Source organism: Spodoptera frugiperda, chromosome 19, assembly GCF_023101765.2.
Source record: "Spodoptera frugiperda isolate SF20-4 chromosome 19, AGI-APGP_CSIRO_Sfru_2.0, whole genome shotgun sequence".
Classification (NCBI taxonomy): Eukaryota; Metazoa; Arthropoda; class Insecta; order Lepidoptera; family Noctuidae; genus Spodoptera; species Spodoptera frugiperda.
The window spans coordinates 1,976,186-1,993,623 of record NC_064230.1 but is presented as its reverse complement, the minus strand read 5'-3'; the positions used below and the strand labels follow the sequence as shown (position 1 = coordinate 1,993,623).

Genomic DNA, 17,438 nt, shown 5'->3' with positions numbered 1-17,438 from the left:
GAACCTTATATTATAATAAGTACTATTATTATATTTTGTCCCCAGCGACCTAGACTCAGACGACACAGACCTGGACTACGAGGGTAGCGATGAGGATGCGGACGCCAATGGATTCTGCAGCAGTAGGAATGCTAACAGTAAGTCATTTTAAGCCCTTAACTGCCAATAACTAATTATTGTAATATTGTTTGTAATGTATGTTTGGTATTTATAAACTGTAATGTATTAGTTTATAGTATTTGATATGGGCCTATGAAGCCTGAAATAAACAAAAATCCCTGTTCCGGAACTGCGGACTACCTAGCGAGTTTACCGGGGCTCCGGCTCGAAAATCAGTAGTAGGAACGGGGTGGTTTTTAGTCAGTAAGAGTCTGACACTCCCTCTCGCCTCGCCCAAAGGTGGGAGAAGTCATTGGATGATTTTCTCCACTCAAAAAAAGTCATTTTTAATAAACGCGATTTATTAAGTCGGTTTGTAATGAACTACATATATAATAATCGCAACGTCACGCCTTGTATCCCCGAAGGGGTAGGCAGAGGTGCACATTACGGCACGTAACGCCGCTATACAATGTACACTTAATTTTCACCATTTGTGTTATAAGTCCCATGTAATAGGGGGTGAGCCTATTGCCATATACTGGACACATTTCCAGACTTCGTGCTACTACTGAGAAATTTTCGACAAATGGAAAAAAGCTCAGTAAAAATAAGCGTCCATAGGCCCGCATCGTACGCATTCCGTATGACGTCATCAGTACGCATCGCATGTAGGCATTGCCGATGATGCGGTCCGTACGATGCGGATCAGTGGACGCAGTTGTATGAGTTTCTATACAAGACAAACTAAAATCCGTTGCGTGCGATGCGTACGATGCGGGCCTGTGGACGCTTACTTTGCCCGACCCACTAATCTAATCCGAATAATTTAACAGACTTATAAAATTTATGTAAGTATTTTATATACATATATTAAATGACTGCCTCGTTGGCCGAGTGGTTGCAAGTGCGTCTGCCGGGCCAGGGGTCTCGGGTTCGATTGCCGGGTCGGGCGAAGTACTACTGGGCTTTTTTCGGTTTTTCGAAAATTCCTCCGTAGTAGCACGGAGTCTGGAAATGTGCCCGGTATATGGCAATAGGCTCACCACCTATTACATGGGACTTACAACATAAATTGTGAAAAGTGGGTGTACATTGTACAGTGGCATTACGTGTCATAATGTGCAACTCTGCCTACCCCTTCGGGGATTAAAGGCGTGACGTTTAAAAAAAACCTTATAATATTTAAATGTTTATTGCAGCAACAATGGGCGTCCGCATAGAATATAAAACAGCTCATGAGGCTGAAGCCTTCGATATAGAACGTACGAAGAAAGTGAACCCGGCGCCGATGCCGGATGAGGCAGACGATGCCAGGGACAGGGCGCTACATGATGAGCTGATACGGCAGGGGAGCGCGCCTGAAGAGGTCAGTAGTATTTATTTATCTTACTATAAGGCAGTTGTCCCACCAACGGCGAGAAAACGACTAACTATCGGCTATTTTCTCGCTTAAGAAACGTACAATAGATATACTTTCCGTGTGAACAAAAGAGATAGTATACAAATAGTTGATCGCTGACTGTTCAACTGCCGGCGAGTGTTCGCTTCACTAGTTTGCGTGAGCGACAAGAGCTATGAAATATAACACTCGCTCGGCGAACTCGCCAAGCGATTAGAACTTACGCCAGAAACAACCAATAAATTATTCTATACTGCGTATCGTACTGATGCGAGTAATCGCCCGCCTACACTAACTTATAGTTGAGCTACACAAATATCGGAACTATGCACTCGCGCCACGCGTCTCGCTAACTCATTGCTAGTTCTAGCTTTACTCGTTTATCGTTTTTTTCTAAGAGTAGGAGCTAACTTTTTAGTCAATAGAAAACGTACCTAAAAGTAACGTCACGCGATATTTCAAATCGATATATCTTCGAAAGTATTTCTGTAAGAAAATAAAAAATACGTGTCTAATATTTTATATTCTACAAGATGGACATTAAAATAAAAATTTGTCATTCAATACTCAATACTTTATTGCTTTCCAAATGTAAGACTTAGGTGGTAAACTTAATTCATTTCATTTACCGCTATTACCGAATGTTTGAAATATAAATGGTCTGAAATTTTAACTAGCCTCAGGAGGTAATCTCTGCAATATTGATTTCATGGTTGGCGCGGTAACCGATGGGTTTGATTCCCGCAAAGCAATCTTTGTGTGATTCACAAATTGTTGTTCTCTGGGTGTCATGTGTATGTGAACTTATTTTATAAACGCAGACACGATACAGGAGAAAATCCTAATGTGGAGCTAATTTTTTTTTAAGCGTCGAAAAAAAGACTATAGTAATTAATTTTTATTTGTCCACAGTACATAGAAAAATTCCGTTCAGCCGTCACCCAACACAAACAAGACATCATAGACAAGAACCAACTCATTACCAAAGACGACGACATCACAGAAATCCTACCAGAGACAAAAGAAACCTACCACAGCTCTATTATCTGTAAAAAAAGTGAGACACAAGCCATAGACGAACTCTTCCCTTATACCACAGACGAACTAGAGTTTAAAGATGGCCAGATCACAATAGAAAGCATAGAGAGAAATAAGAGAGTATTGCTAGCTCAAATAAAAGAAAAACTACCAAGCTACCAATTGAATAAGTTAAATTGTTTCTCTATGAAAGATATTAATATTGATTCTAAAGATTATGTCAATGAAAAGGTTGTTAATGTCGGTTTTGATACTAAAGAGGGGTATAAAGGGGTTTGTAAGGGAGTGGGGGAGTTTATTCCTTATTATACGGATGGGAGGGGTGGGAAAGAGTTTGATTTTGACTTTCAACCTGTGTTGGAGGGGCATCCGGGGCCGAGTCCTAGTGTTATTTTGCAGGTGAGTTTTTAGAAGCTTTTTTACGGTTTAAGCTGGTGAATGAGCAGACGGGTTTTATCCCCGAAGGGGTAGGCAGAGGTGCTCATTACGGCACGTAATGCCGCTATACAATATACACACACTTTTCACCGTTTGTGTTATAAGTCCCATGTAATAGGGGGTGAGCCTATTGCCGTATACTGGACACAATTCCAGACTCCGTGCTACTACTGAGAAATTTTCGAAAATCCGAAAAAGCCCAGTAATACTTTGCCCGATCCGGGAATCTAACCCGAGACCCCTTGTCCAGCAGCCGCACTTGGGACCACTCGACCAACGAGGCAGTCCTTATATTTTTTTATTATAGATTATTACCTATTATTTATTTTACAGGCCCTAACAATGTCCAACGCGAACGACGGTATAAATCTAGAACGGTTAGAGACGATCGGCGACAGTTTCCTAAAGTTCGCTATAACTGCGTACTTGTACTGCGCACACCCCACCGTGCATGAGGGGAAACTCAGTCATATGAGGAGTAAGCAGGTATGTTATTTATTTATTTACTAGCTGACCCAGCGAACTTCGTACCGCTTTCGCGTAGCAATGATGCTCTACTTTATTTTGTATAGCTGAGCTATGTATGAGTCCCTATTCAATTTGAACTGGAATCTATAATATCCTCCATATAAAAATGAAACCATCATTTCCTGATCTCACTATAGCTGAAAAGGATTATCTAATAAAAAAAAAAACAATATATATGTTCATAATAGTGTTTATTTCATAGGATTCAATAATTTCACTGTCCTGCAGGCGCCTTATCGGTTCTGATGACAATTTTGTGATTATCTGATGGCATGCGGTCTAATGCATTTGTGAATAATGCAACTAATTAATTGTGTTGATGGAAACATGTTTGAAGTTGTTCATCACAATGGATCTTTTTACTGAGTTGTTGTGTGCGCAACGCTGATCGACTTCTCTTGCTGAATTGTCCATAAAATATATTTGCAAAAATGTACAGTCTTCAACAGGCACTGGCAATAAGAAACCTGATTGATGATATATTTGAATCCCTGAATCTAAATAAATATGTATACAGGTAATTGTATAGCAAATTGTACCACCATGTGGCTCGCAAAATACTGCCACAATACTTTACATCATTTCAAATTAAAACTACTTTAAACCTCGACATTAAACAGCCATCCTCGCCATTAAGCAGCTTTAGGTAGTAGGCTTTACCAAGAACACCTTGCTCATGCCACTATAAAATACAACATGTTATAAAATGTTGCTGATTAAGTCTTTGGATTATAGACTATTATTATTTATTTGACTTATTGTTTACAAAATATCATCACTGATCATCACTGACTGATCTATCATCACTGACTCGACATATTTTGCACCAGCTACATGGTTTTAAAACTAAAACAAAACGTTTGCCATTATACTTACTTGCTAAAAGTAGGCAAAAACCTGTCTCGTATAACTTTTGTTGCCCCAAATGATGTCATTTGAAAGCAATTATTGTACTGTTGGATATGAGTAAAAAATGAACCAATGAATGTAGTGGCTCTGGTGGCGGTACCAATGGCGTCAATTTGACTTGGCCGCTGGCGCAACACAATCCAGAGGCTTCATTTTTGAATTTCAATCCCAATGTGGACACACAATGTTCATTAGTCCAATAGCAACAATTTGCTATGAACTGCAATTGATTACAATTGCCACATTATAACTGAATGCAGCTTTGTGGGGATTAAACACAACGTTTCTATCTTGATATCGATTCAGTTCAAGTTCATTTTGCGCTTCGCGTTGCTCATCAGTTTGATTTGCTCTTATATTTCTTTTGCCGTTTTTTTTTCTTGCCGTATTTCGAGTTCTGCGGCCTAAGCTTGTACGTCTGGTTGGTAGCATTGTTAAAAACGAAATTCCAACTGAAAATAAAAAGCTCTCATACATTTTCTGCATAACCATGTACACCAAATTGTAGTATTGTGTAGTCACCAAAAGTTACTAAAAATCAATATGAAGATGTGAACTTACCTTGATTAACAAACACTTATTAGCAAATAAAAATCTTCTTAGTCTTTAAAACTCGAAAAAATATTAAGATAATCTCTCAGAAATATTGAAAAATATACATTTAATTTTGCATATTTTAAAAAACGCGCAATACGAATGTCAATGTCATTCAGAACAATAGACTATATTGAAAGAGCATCGTTTGTTCGAAAACGTGAATAGAAACTTTAATTTACACAAAATAAATTTCTGAACACACGTGTAACTGCTGATAATTTGTCATTATTTCTGAACGCACGCATAAATATTTGAGGAATTTCTATTAATGCTTAATGCACTTTTCAACATTTTCAATAGATTAAAAAAATACAGACAATTGTTTATTCACCCTTTTCATAGTTTATGCATAAATGTCAATCATTATTTACAGAATTTGAATTTAGAAACAACAAAAATTTGACATGTACAAATGAAAATTTATTGAATCTAGCTTTTTCCCGCGACTCCGTCCGCGTAGTGGTGTTAGTGGTGAAAATGCAGCCGTATGTCATCTAAAATGTGAATTACTTGAGAATATGTTACTGTTAGCATTTTTAAAGATATGTATTCCATAGAAACCACGACCGCCGATTCATCATTTTATAATCATGATGAAAAGTAGCCAAGGTTATCTATATTATTATCCTATAATTTCCTATATATTGCCTATAAATAAAAAATACATTGTTTCGTTGTTATATTCCATTAAAAACATTCGTGCAAGCGTAACCTCAACACAAACAGGGTACTTTCGCATTCATAACATTAGTATGGTAGTAGTGATATTAGCGATTTAAATAAGTATATGTGTATATAAATAAGAATCGAACGCGAGTGAAGCCACAGCCAAAGTAATAACGAAAATGACGAATTTTCAAGCAAACATTAATCTCCTCTATCAAACATTCTACGCCTTCTCCCCTTTTTATTAAAAAGTAGCCTATGTTCTTTCGCTCCTCATTAAGTGTTTAAATACAAAATTTCACTGATATAGCTTTTAAAATGACGAATTTTCATATGAACAGTCATCCCCTCTTTTTACACATTCTCTCCTATTTTTTTTTATAAAAAGTAGCCCATGTTCTTTCGTTCCTCATTAAGTATCTAAATATGAACATTAATTTTATCCCCTATTTTTACCCATTCTCCGCTATTTTTTTGCATAAAAAGTATCAAGTAAGGTCTATTCTATCTCAGTACCAAATTTCATCGAAATCGGTTCACTGGTTTAGGCGTGAAAGCGTAATTACAGACAGACAGAGTTATTTTCACATTTATAATATCAGTAAGGATTCTGTGCTCCAAGTCTCCAACGCACACTTATCCAATAGCATTTGTTTTTCAGTATCCAATAGCATTTATCCAATATGAACTTTATCCAATAGCACTAAAGCTCAAATTGACTTTACGTATTAGTTAGAAAACGTTTGTATGGGATAAAGAAAAGGGCTGTTTTTAGGGCTTTTCCGTCAATTATTTGATATTTTCTCACCGTAAAAACCATCCTTGAACTTCGACGAATATTACAAAAAAAGAATTGGCCAAATTGGTCCACGCGTTCTCGAGTTATGCGCTTACCAACGATTTTAGCGATTCATTTTTATATATAAGATTGGTATAAAAATCTTCCTACACTCTCATTACAGGATATTTTCCTAATTCGACAGTGAGGCTTAACCTAGCGTACAAGATAAACTTAAAGAACTAAAAAGAAATTATTCACAAAAACCGGCCAAGTGCGAGTCGGACTGGCCCATGAAGGGTTCCGTAGCAGCAAGTAGATGACATAATGTAAAAGTTATGAAATAACTTTGTTTTACAAATTGTTTGTATGAACGACAAAGTTGTAATTGCGGTTTTTGAGAATGTTTTATTTCTTAAAAACTAATAATGATATCTCGTGTCAATATTTTTGGAGTCAATATCTTTGACTGCACAGTTAGCGCAGTGGCTAGGCAACCGGCTGCCGTGCAACGTGTAGCGAGTCCGATTCCCGCACGGAGCAACTCTTTGTGTGATCCACAAATTGTTGTTTCGGGTCTGTGTGTCATGTGTATGTGAACTTGTATGTTTGTAAACGCACACACGACATAGGAGAAAATCCTAGTAAATTACTTCGTCAAACGAGAAGATACATTATTGATTATATTGGCGGAGTTGCGGACTACCTAGTGGGTTTACCGGGGCTCTGCCTCGAAAAGCATGAGTAGGAACGGGTTTTTGGTCTGTGAAAGTCTGACTCTCCCTCTCGCCTCGCTTAAGGCGGGAAAAGTGTCTTGAGACATACGTATAAAATCCATATAATGCTTATTATTATTATCAAATCAATTCATAAACTGTAACTACTTGTAATTAGTTTGTGTTGCGTGTGAAATAAATATTTTTTCTTTCTTTCTTTATTTTGTCTAATAATAATTAATTTTTTTCCTCACCCAGGTATCAAATCTGAACCTCTACCGTTTGGGTCGCAACAAGCGTCTGGGCGCGCGTATGATCGCGTCCAAATTCGAACCGCACGACAACTGGCTACCTCCTTGTCATAAGCCGCCCCCTACACTACATCCCAGGTTGAATGTAAGTAGATTTTAATATCTTTACTAATATACAGAATGGAGAAAACTCATATGATTTAAATGAAACTACAAGTAGTACTCGTCCAAAGAAGCATAATACAACTAAATATTTCAACGAAAACTGAAAATAAATAATTAAATTAAGTATTAAATTCTGTGTGAACAGCTCCATGTTCCTTGACCACAGAAGAGCTGTAATGTTGTAGGTTGTCTAGGAATGTTACGGACATGCGGCGCGGCTGTTATAATGCCGTATTTGTAAAGAGTGTTCAAATTAGCTCAAAGAGAATAATCTATTTCGCTTATTTGTCGTATATTGTTCAAGATGATAACAAATATGTGGTTTAAATTAAGTCATAAGAGGTTTCCCCATATTCGGAAGAAAGCTGATTAATTGTTTGGACGTAATCTCCGGAACTACTGGTCCGATTTGAATACATAATTATTTTTGTGTTGAATAGTATATCTGTCAAGAGAGGGTATATGCTATAAAACATCATGCTATGACCAATAGGAGCCGAGCAGTGGGTGAAAAACTATATAAATACGAAAGTAACTCACGTCTCTGTCTCTTCTTTACGCCTAAACCACTGTACCGATTTGAATAATTATTTTTGTGTTGAATAGTCCATTTATTGAAGAAGGCTGTAGGCTATATAACTTCGCCGGCCGTATGCATTAAAAAAAAGATCAAATTCTTTTTAAACTAATACCATATAGTAATGTTATTATAATTTTTTGCTTTTAGGGCGAAGGTAAAGACATGATGCAGCACCTAGAGACGCCATTGGACGCCGCCGGTTGTTTCATCCCGTACAACTTGATCACGCAGCATAGTATACCAGGTACATATATATTTTTTATAATAACTATCGAGAGACATACTAAATTAACCTCGACTGCCTCGTTGGTCGAGTGGTTGCAACTGCGACTACGGGACAAGGGGTCTCTGGACATTTCCCGGGTCGCGCAAAGTATTACTGGGCTTTTTTCCGTTTTTCGAATAGTTCTCAGTAGTAGCACGGAACCTATAATTGTGCCCAATATATGGCAATAGGCGCACCTCCTATTACATGGGACTTATGACACAAATGGTGAAAAGTTGGTGTACATTGTGGAGCGGAAATACGTGTCACTTAATGGTGAAAAGTGGATGTACATTGTATAGCGGCATTACGTGCCGTGTGCACCTCTACCTACCCCTTCGGGGATGACAGGCGTGACGACAAAAAAAAAATATTTTAGCATATTAACCAGCTTTTAAGTCCGTCTTTTTAAGGTAAGAGTCCACACACAGCGACAGACAACAGCGACAGCGATCGGATTGCCGACACGAGTATCAGCAATTCGGATTTTTCGCATCGGCATTCCGTATGACGTCATCAGTACGCATCGCATGTAGGCATTGCCGATGATGCGGTCCGTACGATGCGGATCAGTGGACGCAGTTGTATGAGTTTCTATACAAGACAAACTAAAATCCGTTGCGTGCGATGCGGGCCTGTGGACGCTTACCTTAAGACATAGATCATTGAAAATTATATCACTTGGACGCTTACCTTAATTGAACTTTATTGAAAAATCATATCACTTTCAGACAAATCAATAGCCGACTGCGTGGAAGCCCTAATAGGGGCCTATCTCCTCGAGTGTGGTCCCCGCGGAGCCCTGCTCTTCATGTCTTGGCTCGGCATCAGGGTGCTGCCGTGTCACCATGTCGAGTTGGACGATAACCACCCGTTCGTGAGCCGAGCTACGAAGATGGAGAAGGAGAATCAGGTAAGAGATTTGATGTGAGAAGAGGCTTTGGTCAGCTGTGGCTATTTATAGGCTGTTGATTTGATGTGATGTGATGTGTGGGGGTATTAAATAGGGTAACTTCCATCTTCCTTACCCTTGAGCTTTTTATATTGCTAAAGCATAATGGATGAATTTTGTATTAAAAGCATGCAAGCTTACAATTATATTTATAATTATGAATATGCTGTCTAAATGTTGGGTAAACAACAATATAGGGTGTCTGGTAATTAGTGAACGATATTTAAACACGTGATTGTACTCATGATTACAAACAACTTTCCCGAAGAAACTTTTTTTGTATATTCATTAGTTTTATTTTTATCATAATAACAAAATTTCATTAGCACGCGCGCGTAAAGTTCCAAAAATACCTACCTAGTTACTAGTCTTCCGATAACGCAGGCGCCTCGCTGCTAACAGCTGATCATGCTAAAGCACGCGCGCGCGAAATTTTGTTATTTTGTAATTGTAGTAAAAATAAAACTAACGAGTAAACAAAAAAGTTTCTTCGACAAAGTTGTTTGTAATCATGAGTACAATCACGTATTTAAATATCGTTCACTAATTACCAGTCATCCTACATAACAAGCCACCTAAAAACGAATAATTTCTATTCTATACTTGACTGCACGGTTGGTGCGGTGGCTGGGCAACCGGCTGCCACGCAAGGTGTAGCGGGTTCGATTCCCGCACGGAGCAATTCTTTGTGTGATCCACAAATTGTTGTTTCGGGTCTGGGTGTCATGTGTATGTGAACTTGTATGTTTGTAAACGCACCCACGACACAGGAGAAAATCCTAGTGTGGGGCAACGTTTTTTTTTTTTTTTTTAAAAATCTCCAATTTCCTAGGCGTAAAGAAAAAAAATGCGTCATGGTAGATGTGCTATGTAACTATGCTACGAGATATCACTCATATGATTTAAATGAAACAACAAGTATTACTAGTCTACATAATACAACTAAATATTTCAACGAAAACAGAAAATTAAAAAATTTAAATTTTCAAACAAAATAAATAATGAAATTAATCAAGTATTAAATTCTGTGTGAACAGCTCCATGTACCTTGACCACAGAAGAGCTGTAATGTTGTAGGTTGTCTAGGAATGTTACGGACATGCGGCGCGGCTGTTATATTCACTACTGGGCCTATTTCGCTCATTTTCGTATATTGTAAGCCGAGATGATAACAAATATCTGGTTTAAATTTAGTCATTAGAAGTCTCCCCATACGATATAACAAGTCTGCCACCTTACAATGAATAATTTCTATTCTATACTTCTCTATCTCACCCCCAGGAACCCAAACCCCCCTCTACCCCGGACCTGAAGCGCAGTTCCTCTACATCATCCTGCTCTGACGACGAGGGTCCCCCCCAACAGGAGGTGTTCCCTGCCGAGGACTGGTCGTGGCCGGCCCGCGCTGTAGGCTCGCTGCAGCCGTATAGAGATGCTGATGGGAAGTGGATGCAGGTATACTGGAAAAAATACGTACATACATACATAACGTCACGCCTTTTTTTCCCCGAAGGGGTAGGCAGAGGTGCACATTACGGCACGTAATGCCGCTATACAATGTATACCCACTTTTCACCATTTCTGTTATAAGTCCCATGTAATAGGGTGTGAGCCTATTGCCATATCCTGGACACAATTCCAGACTCCGTGCTACTACCGAGAAATTTTCGAAAATCCGAAAAAAGCCCAGTAATACTGCCTGACCCGGGAATTGAACCCGAGACCCCTTGTTCGGCAGTCGCACTTGCGACCACTCGACCAACGAGGCAGTCACTGGAAAAAATAATAGTTTAAAAAAACTAAAAAAAAACACGCTTTTATATGCAACCGAACTAAAAATTAGAAAATAATTTTTCATTACAAAGAGTTTGTCACTTCAGAGTAAAAAGCGTGGGGTGCTTAATATATTAAATGTTATAATTATTCTATTTGCAAATATATATGAGGGAAAAGTTATAAGTTTAACGGGATACCGTTTTCAAATTATTGCATTGACATCGGTCCTTGATACATGTGCAAAGTTTCAAAGAAATCGAATCGCTGGAAGTTGGTGAAAATTAAGCTTAAGGATTCCGTTACATAGATACATACATACATAGTTACAACCCAAGCTAATAATAAAAAAAGTGTTAAATATTATATAATTACTAGCTTCTGCCCGAGACTTCGTCCGCGGAAAATTAAAAAATGTAGGGTTGTACTACCCCTAACATTTAGATATTGGCCGATTCTCATAGATACCGGATAAGCACAGTAATACGAAAAGTGTAACACGAGAATTTTATATATTAGATGTTTTATGAAGTATTACTGGGCTTTTTTTGGTTTATCGAAAATTTCTCAGTAGTAGCACGGAGTCTGGAATTGTGCCCAGTATATGGCAATAGGCTCACCCCCTATTACATGGGACTTATAACACAAATGGTGAAAAGTGGGTGTACATTGTATAGCGGCATTACGTGCCGTAATGTGCATGGCCCATGTAATAGGGGTGAGTATTTTATATTGTACATTGTTAATAATAAAAAACCTCTGTGTGCAGCCAATATTCGGCGAGTTGAGGGCGCCACCGTCGCCTTTGCTCCGGTATATAGAAGATCCTGAAGGGGAGTTGGAACAAATGCTATCAGGTTGGTATACATACATAATCACACGCCTGTCTCCCATGGGGGTAGGCAGAGACTATAGAACGCCAATTGCTACGACACTTTAGTGTACTTGTAAAACTAAACAATTTTAATTCGATTAGTCAACCGATATGATGTTTTGGGTGCGATTACCATGTTTTTTGGTTTTCGTTGCTAGTTGCATATATTGGGAGTATAAAAAGGGAAATTTTGTAAACAGAGAGTAAAGTTTCCTACGAAAACCAGGATCCTCCGACCAGTTTTTAAAAAAGAACGTTGCGCCACACTAATATTTTCTCCTGTGTCGTGTGTGCGTTAACAAACATACAAGTTCACATACACATGACACCCAGACCCGGAACAACAATCTGTGCGCCTAGCCTAGCTTCACTGACAGACAGACTGACGGACAATTCAATTTGACGTTTCAAAAGTGCCTTATTTAGGATTAATTGAAATAAATGCTTTGACTTTGACTTTGTGGATCACAAACAGTTGTTGCGTGCGGGAATCGAACACCGCTCCGCGGTTGCTTAGCCACTGCGCCAATCATGCAGTCATTATTTAAAGCTCTTTTGAAGAGGAGCCTAATTTTTTCATAGGTGACAAACGAGTAGTTAGTTCACCTGATGGTAAGCAATAATCGCCGCTTATGTACCCGCAACACCATAGGAGTCACAGTCTCATTTCTTTTTGCACCATGACTTTTATGTTTTTTTTATAATATTCATTTTTATGTTTATTGTTTTTTAAATGTTGCAAATAAACTGTTTTTCTTTCTTTCTTTCTTTCATTTCATAGTCTAGCAGTGAATTATCAAAAGTTGTTGATGATGATACTAATTATACTCCCTCCGCAGGCTACGACGCCCTGGAGCGCACCCTGCAGTACCGGTTCCAGGACCGCTCCCTCCTCCTGCAGGCCCTCACGCACGCCTCCCACCACAGCAACAGACTCACAGACTGCTACCAGCGACTCGAGTTCCTGGGAGACGCTATACTAGGTACGTTTGGTAAACGAGCAGACGTATCACCTGATGGTAAGCAATTGCCGCCGCCCATGGATACGCCCATGGATAGTTAGGAATTTAAGGGTTGTTGAGGAATCGAGGATTGGGAAGATTGGGAAGGGGGTAAGGCGTTTGGTAACGACATTCAAACAACGAAACACAACGCAAGCGTTGTTTCACGTCGGTTTTCTGTGAGGCCGTGGTATCACTCCGGCCGAGTCGACATAACAGTGCCGAAGCATGGCGAGCCCACAGTTAAATTACATTCAAATACTTTAAAATAATTATAATATTTCACCCTATTGAAAATCGTATCATTCCTTACTTCTTTTTAATATTCCAAAAATACTAGTAAGACTCTAAACTATAGAAAACTATTTTTTTTAACAATGACATTGCACTATATTATTATAAGAAATCAAGCATAGAAGGAAGTACCTTTTATTATCTACTACGACCCGCCCCGCTGCGCTTTGCATGGGTGAAATGGTGATATATTATACATGTATTATACATATAAAAAACCGCAACAAAATTCGCTGCTAGTTTTAATGATTTATGCTTACAAAGGGACATAGGGACAGAGAAAGCGACTATGTTTTATACTATGTAATCATGCAGAAATATGTGTCTGCGCGTATTGCTATTAATTTCTACTGGCATGTCAGTGGCGTCTGAGTTTCTTCCAACAGTGTTATCTACAAATTATGTATTTGTACATTGCAGATTACCTAATAACCCGTCACCTGTACGAGGACCCGCGGCGCCACTCGCCGGGCGCGCTCACCGACCTCCGCTCCGCGCTCGTCAACAACACCATATTCGCTACTCTCGCCGCCCGGCATGGCTTCCATAAGTAAGTCTACATCTTAATCTGTTAAATGGTGATTTTCCGAAATCACAAAATGTTAACGGCGTTATTATCCTCAACCAAAAGTTACCAATTCTGCCGATTAGAACACAAAATTTGGTTTCAAAAAATTAAGCTGTGACACTGCTCTCAACCAATCCAATGAAAACAAGGATGATAATAAGCTACCGCGATGCTTAATAAAGCAGGACTGTGACACCGCTCTCGACCAATCCAATAAAAATAAGAATGATAATAAGCTATCGCAATGCTTAATAACGCAGGAGCTTAATGATTTGTTAAATAAAAGTAAAAGTATTTTGAAAAATCTATCACCCTAAACCAAAAATGGGTTGCTAAAATACTTAGCAGCCCATTTTTGGTTTAGAGGTGCTTTTCTACCAGAGATGTGCTATGTAGCTATGCTACGAAGATGTAATAGCTAAGCTGTGAAACAATATCATTATCATCATTTATCAGTTGTGGATGCGTTTGGTTTCCACCAATAGTTTATTGTGGACCAATAAATATGATTGGTGGAAGCCAAACGCATCCACATCAACGTAGTATAGCACATCTCTGGTGGAAAAGCACACTAATGGTGGTCCACAGGCTCGCATCATACGCATTACACGCAACGGATTTTAGTTTGTCTTGTACAGAAACTCATACAACTGCGTCCACTGATCCGCATCGTACGGACCGCATCATCGGCAATGCCCACATGCGATGCGTACTGATGACGTCATACGGAATGCGTACGATGCGGGCCTGTGGACGCTTACCTTTAGTGTGCTTTCCTACTAGACTATGTGTTATGTATATGACGAATGATAAATGAAATAAACCTTAATTCTATCCAATAATAAATTGGCACCTACCTAAATAAACAAAGAACATTTTCTAGAAAATAAACAATACAATAAAAAGCTACATTACAAAGCATTAAAAAAAATTGTTGTTGTCTTAAACTTCCTTTTAGGTCTAAGTGAAACTGTACCCAATTATGAAAGCGAAATTTGTTAATGACGTCATAATTTTTCGTCAATATTTCGTTTGTAGATATTTCCGGCACATGTCGCCCGGACTGAACGAGGTGTTAACGAAATATGTGAAGATACAGGAGGAGAATGGACACTCCATTAGTGAAGAGGTACGTTTATATTTATTTATTTATTAGGTTGAGATTTACTCGAAAAGCAGGAGTAGGAACGGGGTGGTTTTTTAGTCAGTAAGAATCTGACACTCTCTCTCGCCTCGTCCAAGGTGGGAGAAGTCATTAAATGATTTTCAAAAAAAAATTAGATTTTTTATTATTAAGTGTGGGCCGGCTCGACCGGAGTGAACCACGGTTGAGCAGGAAACCGACGTGGAACAACGCTTGCGTTGTGTTTCTTTGCCCTTCCCAATCTTCCCAATCCCCGATTCCCCAACAACACTTAAATTCCTAACCCTGAAAAGGCCGGTAACGCACTTGTAACGCCTCTGGTGTTTCAAGTGTCCATGTGCGGCGGCGATTGCTTACCATCAGGTGATCCGTCTGTTCGTTTACCGGCTTATACTATAATAATTATATAATAATTTCCAGCATTACTTGATCCAAGAGGATGCTATGGAGCAAGCTGAGGATGTGGAGGTTCCCAAAGCGTTGGGTGACCTGTTCGAGTCCGTAGCTGGAGCCATATTCTTGGATTCAGGTAATATAGGGTGACTGGTAATTAGTGAACGATATTTAAACACGTGATTGTACTCATGATTACAAACAACTTTCCAGTCCATTAAAAGAAGACTTATAAAAAAACATTAGACACGTATTATTTTCTTACGGAAACAAATACTTTCGAAGAAATATCGATTTGAAATATCGCGTGACGTCACTTCTAAGTACATTTTACACGTAGAAATGACGTATTTGCTCCCACTCCTAAACTTTGATTCGTTTTATCTAAGTATTGTTATCTTATATGACAAATAAAAAAAAATACGTGTCTAATATTTTTTCATTACCTAACTGACGGATTAAATAGATTTTTAATTTTCATACCCCGTCATCATCCCTATTGCTAAGGACTGGGTTTAGTAACCATTAAATGACTCTGAATACGACAGTTACAAACTTATATTCTAGTTTAAAAATATTTATTAATTAATATAAAACTGTAATTAATTTTCATACCCCGTCATCATCCGTCGTCCGACATCTTTAATTGATTTTGTCTGGACTTTAAAAGAGACCTCTATGACCTCTGAGTTCGTTTCGGCATTTCTCAGAGTAGTCAGTTAAGAAATGCCGACCTCATCTAGTTATTTAAGAGATTGACGTGTAAAAGTGTTATTTTATAAAATACTTACAGAAATATATATCATTTATCTCTTTTAACCATAATTCTCCGTAGGCATGTCCCTGGGCGCCGTGTGGAAGTCCTACGTGAACCTGATGGGTGCCGAGCTGGAGGCGTTCAGCGCGGCCGCGCCCAAGTCCCCCGTACGGGAGCTACTGGAGGCCGAGCCTGATACTGCCAAGTTCGGGTGAGTTACCATCATGGCATCATAACCACTGCTGAATATAAGTGGGGGAGGGGTATTACCGTACCCCTTCATCCGGAGCTTCGGACTACCTAACGGGAGCTTTATAAGTCGGTATAAGAGCAGACGGATCACCTGATGATAAGCAATCGCCGTCGTTCATGGACACTAGAGGTGTTACAAGTGCGTTGCCGGCCTTTTGGGGATTAGGAATTTAAGATTGGGAAGGGGTTTTGGGTCTCCGGTAACCTCACTCACGAAACGAAACACAGCGTTGTTTCAAGTCGGTTTTCTGTGAGGCCATTGTATCACTTCGGGTGAGTCGGCCCAGTAGTGCCGAAGCATGGCTCTCCCACACTTAAAACACAGCGCCCCACCCCGCAACCCTTGACCGCTTATTACAATTATCACTACTAGGGTAAAATTATTAATAAAAACCGACAAATGTGATTAATTTATCACTTTAACCTCGAGTTTCGGTAATTCTGAGTTTGTTTCGGCATTTCTTCTCAGAGTAGTCGGATAGCAAATGCCGGCCTCATCTAGCTATTTGAAATATTGACGTGTAAAAGTGTTATTTTATAACCTACTTACAGAAATAAATATCATTTATCATTTAATTATTTGTGATAATAGATAATTATTGATAATTTTCTATTATTCACTCTTACCGTAACATAAATACTATTATATTGCTTTTAATACAATTTTTCTTTCTCCACAGCAAACCGGAACGCCTAGCAGACGGCCGTCGCGTCCGTGTGTGTGTCGAAGTCTTCGGGCGAGGTACTTTCAAAGGTGTCGGTAGAAACTATAGGATAGCCAAGGGAACAGCCGCACGATGCGCCTTGAGACACCTGAAGGTGCATAGAGCTCGCTAACTAAGCTGAAGATATGATGGAGAGGATCTACGTTGGATGAGAAGACTAGAAGCAAGGCTCGGTTACCGGTTAAGTCTTTGACTGCCAATAGAAAACTGTTGAAGGCAAATCCTCCGCTAACGTCGGTCACCGGTGACCACCGCGGCGTTCAATGTGTTAAA

The 17,438-nt window shown here is 39.1% G+C and overlaps 1 protein-coding gene across 2 annotated transcripts in view; it reads left to right on the top strand.

Moving 5' to 3' along the window:
• Positions 1-17,438, top strand: part of LOC118280888 (endoribonuclease Dcr-1) — a 54,818-nt gene extending 37,380 nt beyond the window's left edge. For both annotated transcript variants that reach the window (XM_050700827.1, XM_050700826.1), the window contains 15 exons: positions 46-137; positions 1,302-1,468; positions 2,414-2,938; positions 3,311-3,463; positions 7,430-7,567; positions 8,315-8,411; positions 9,164-9,345; positions 10,666-10,839; positions 11,927-12,014; positions 12,871-13,014; positions 13,747-13,876; positions 14,933-15,023; positions 15,459-15,567; positions 16,267-16,399; positions 17,121-17,438. In XM_050700827.1, coding sequence (XP_050556784.1) covers positions 46-137; positions 1,302-1,468; positions 2,414-2,938; positions 3,311-3,463; positions 7,430-7,567; positions 8,315-8,411; positions 9,164-9,345; positions 10,666-10,839; positions 11,927-12,014; positions 12,871-13,014; positions 13,747-13,876; positions 14,933-15,023; positions 15,459-15,567; positions 16,267-16,399; positions 17,121-17,277 — 2,380 coding nt within the window. In that variant the 3' untranslated portion in view covers positions 17,278-17,438. The remainder of the gene's footprint in view (positions 1-45; positions 138-1,301; positions 1,469-2,413; positions 2,939-3,310; positions 3,464-7,429; positions 7,568-8,314; positions 8,412-9,163; positions 9,346-10,665; positions 10,840-11,926; positions 12,015-12,870; positions 13,015-13,746; positions 13,877-14,932; positions 15,024-15,458; positions 15,568-16,266; positions 16,400-17,120) is intronic.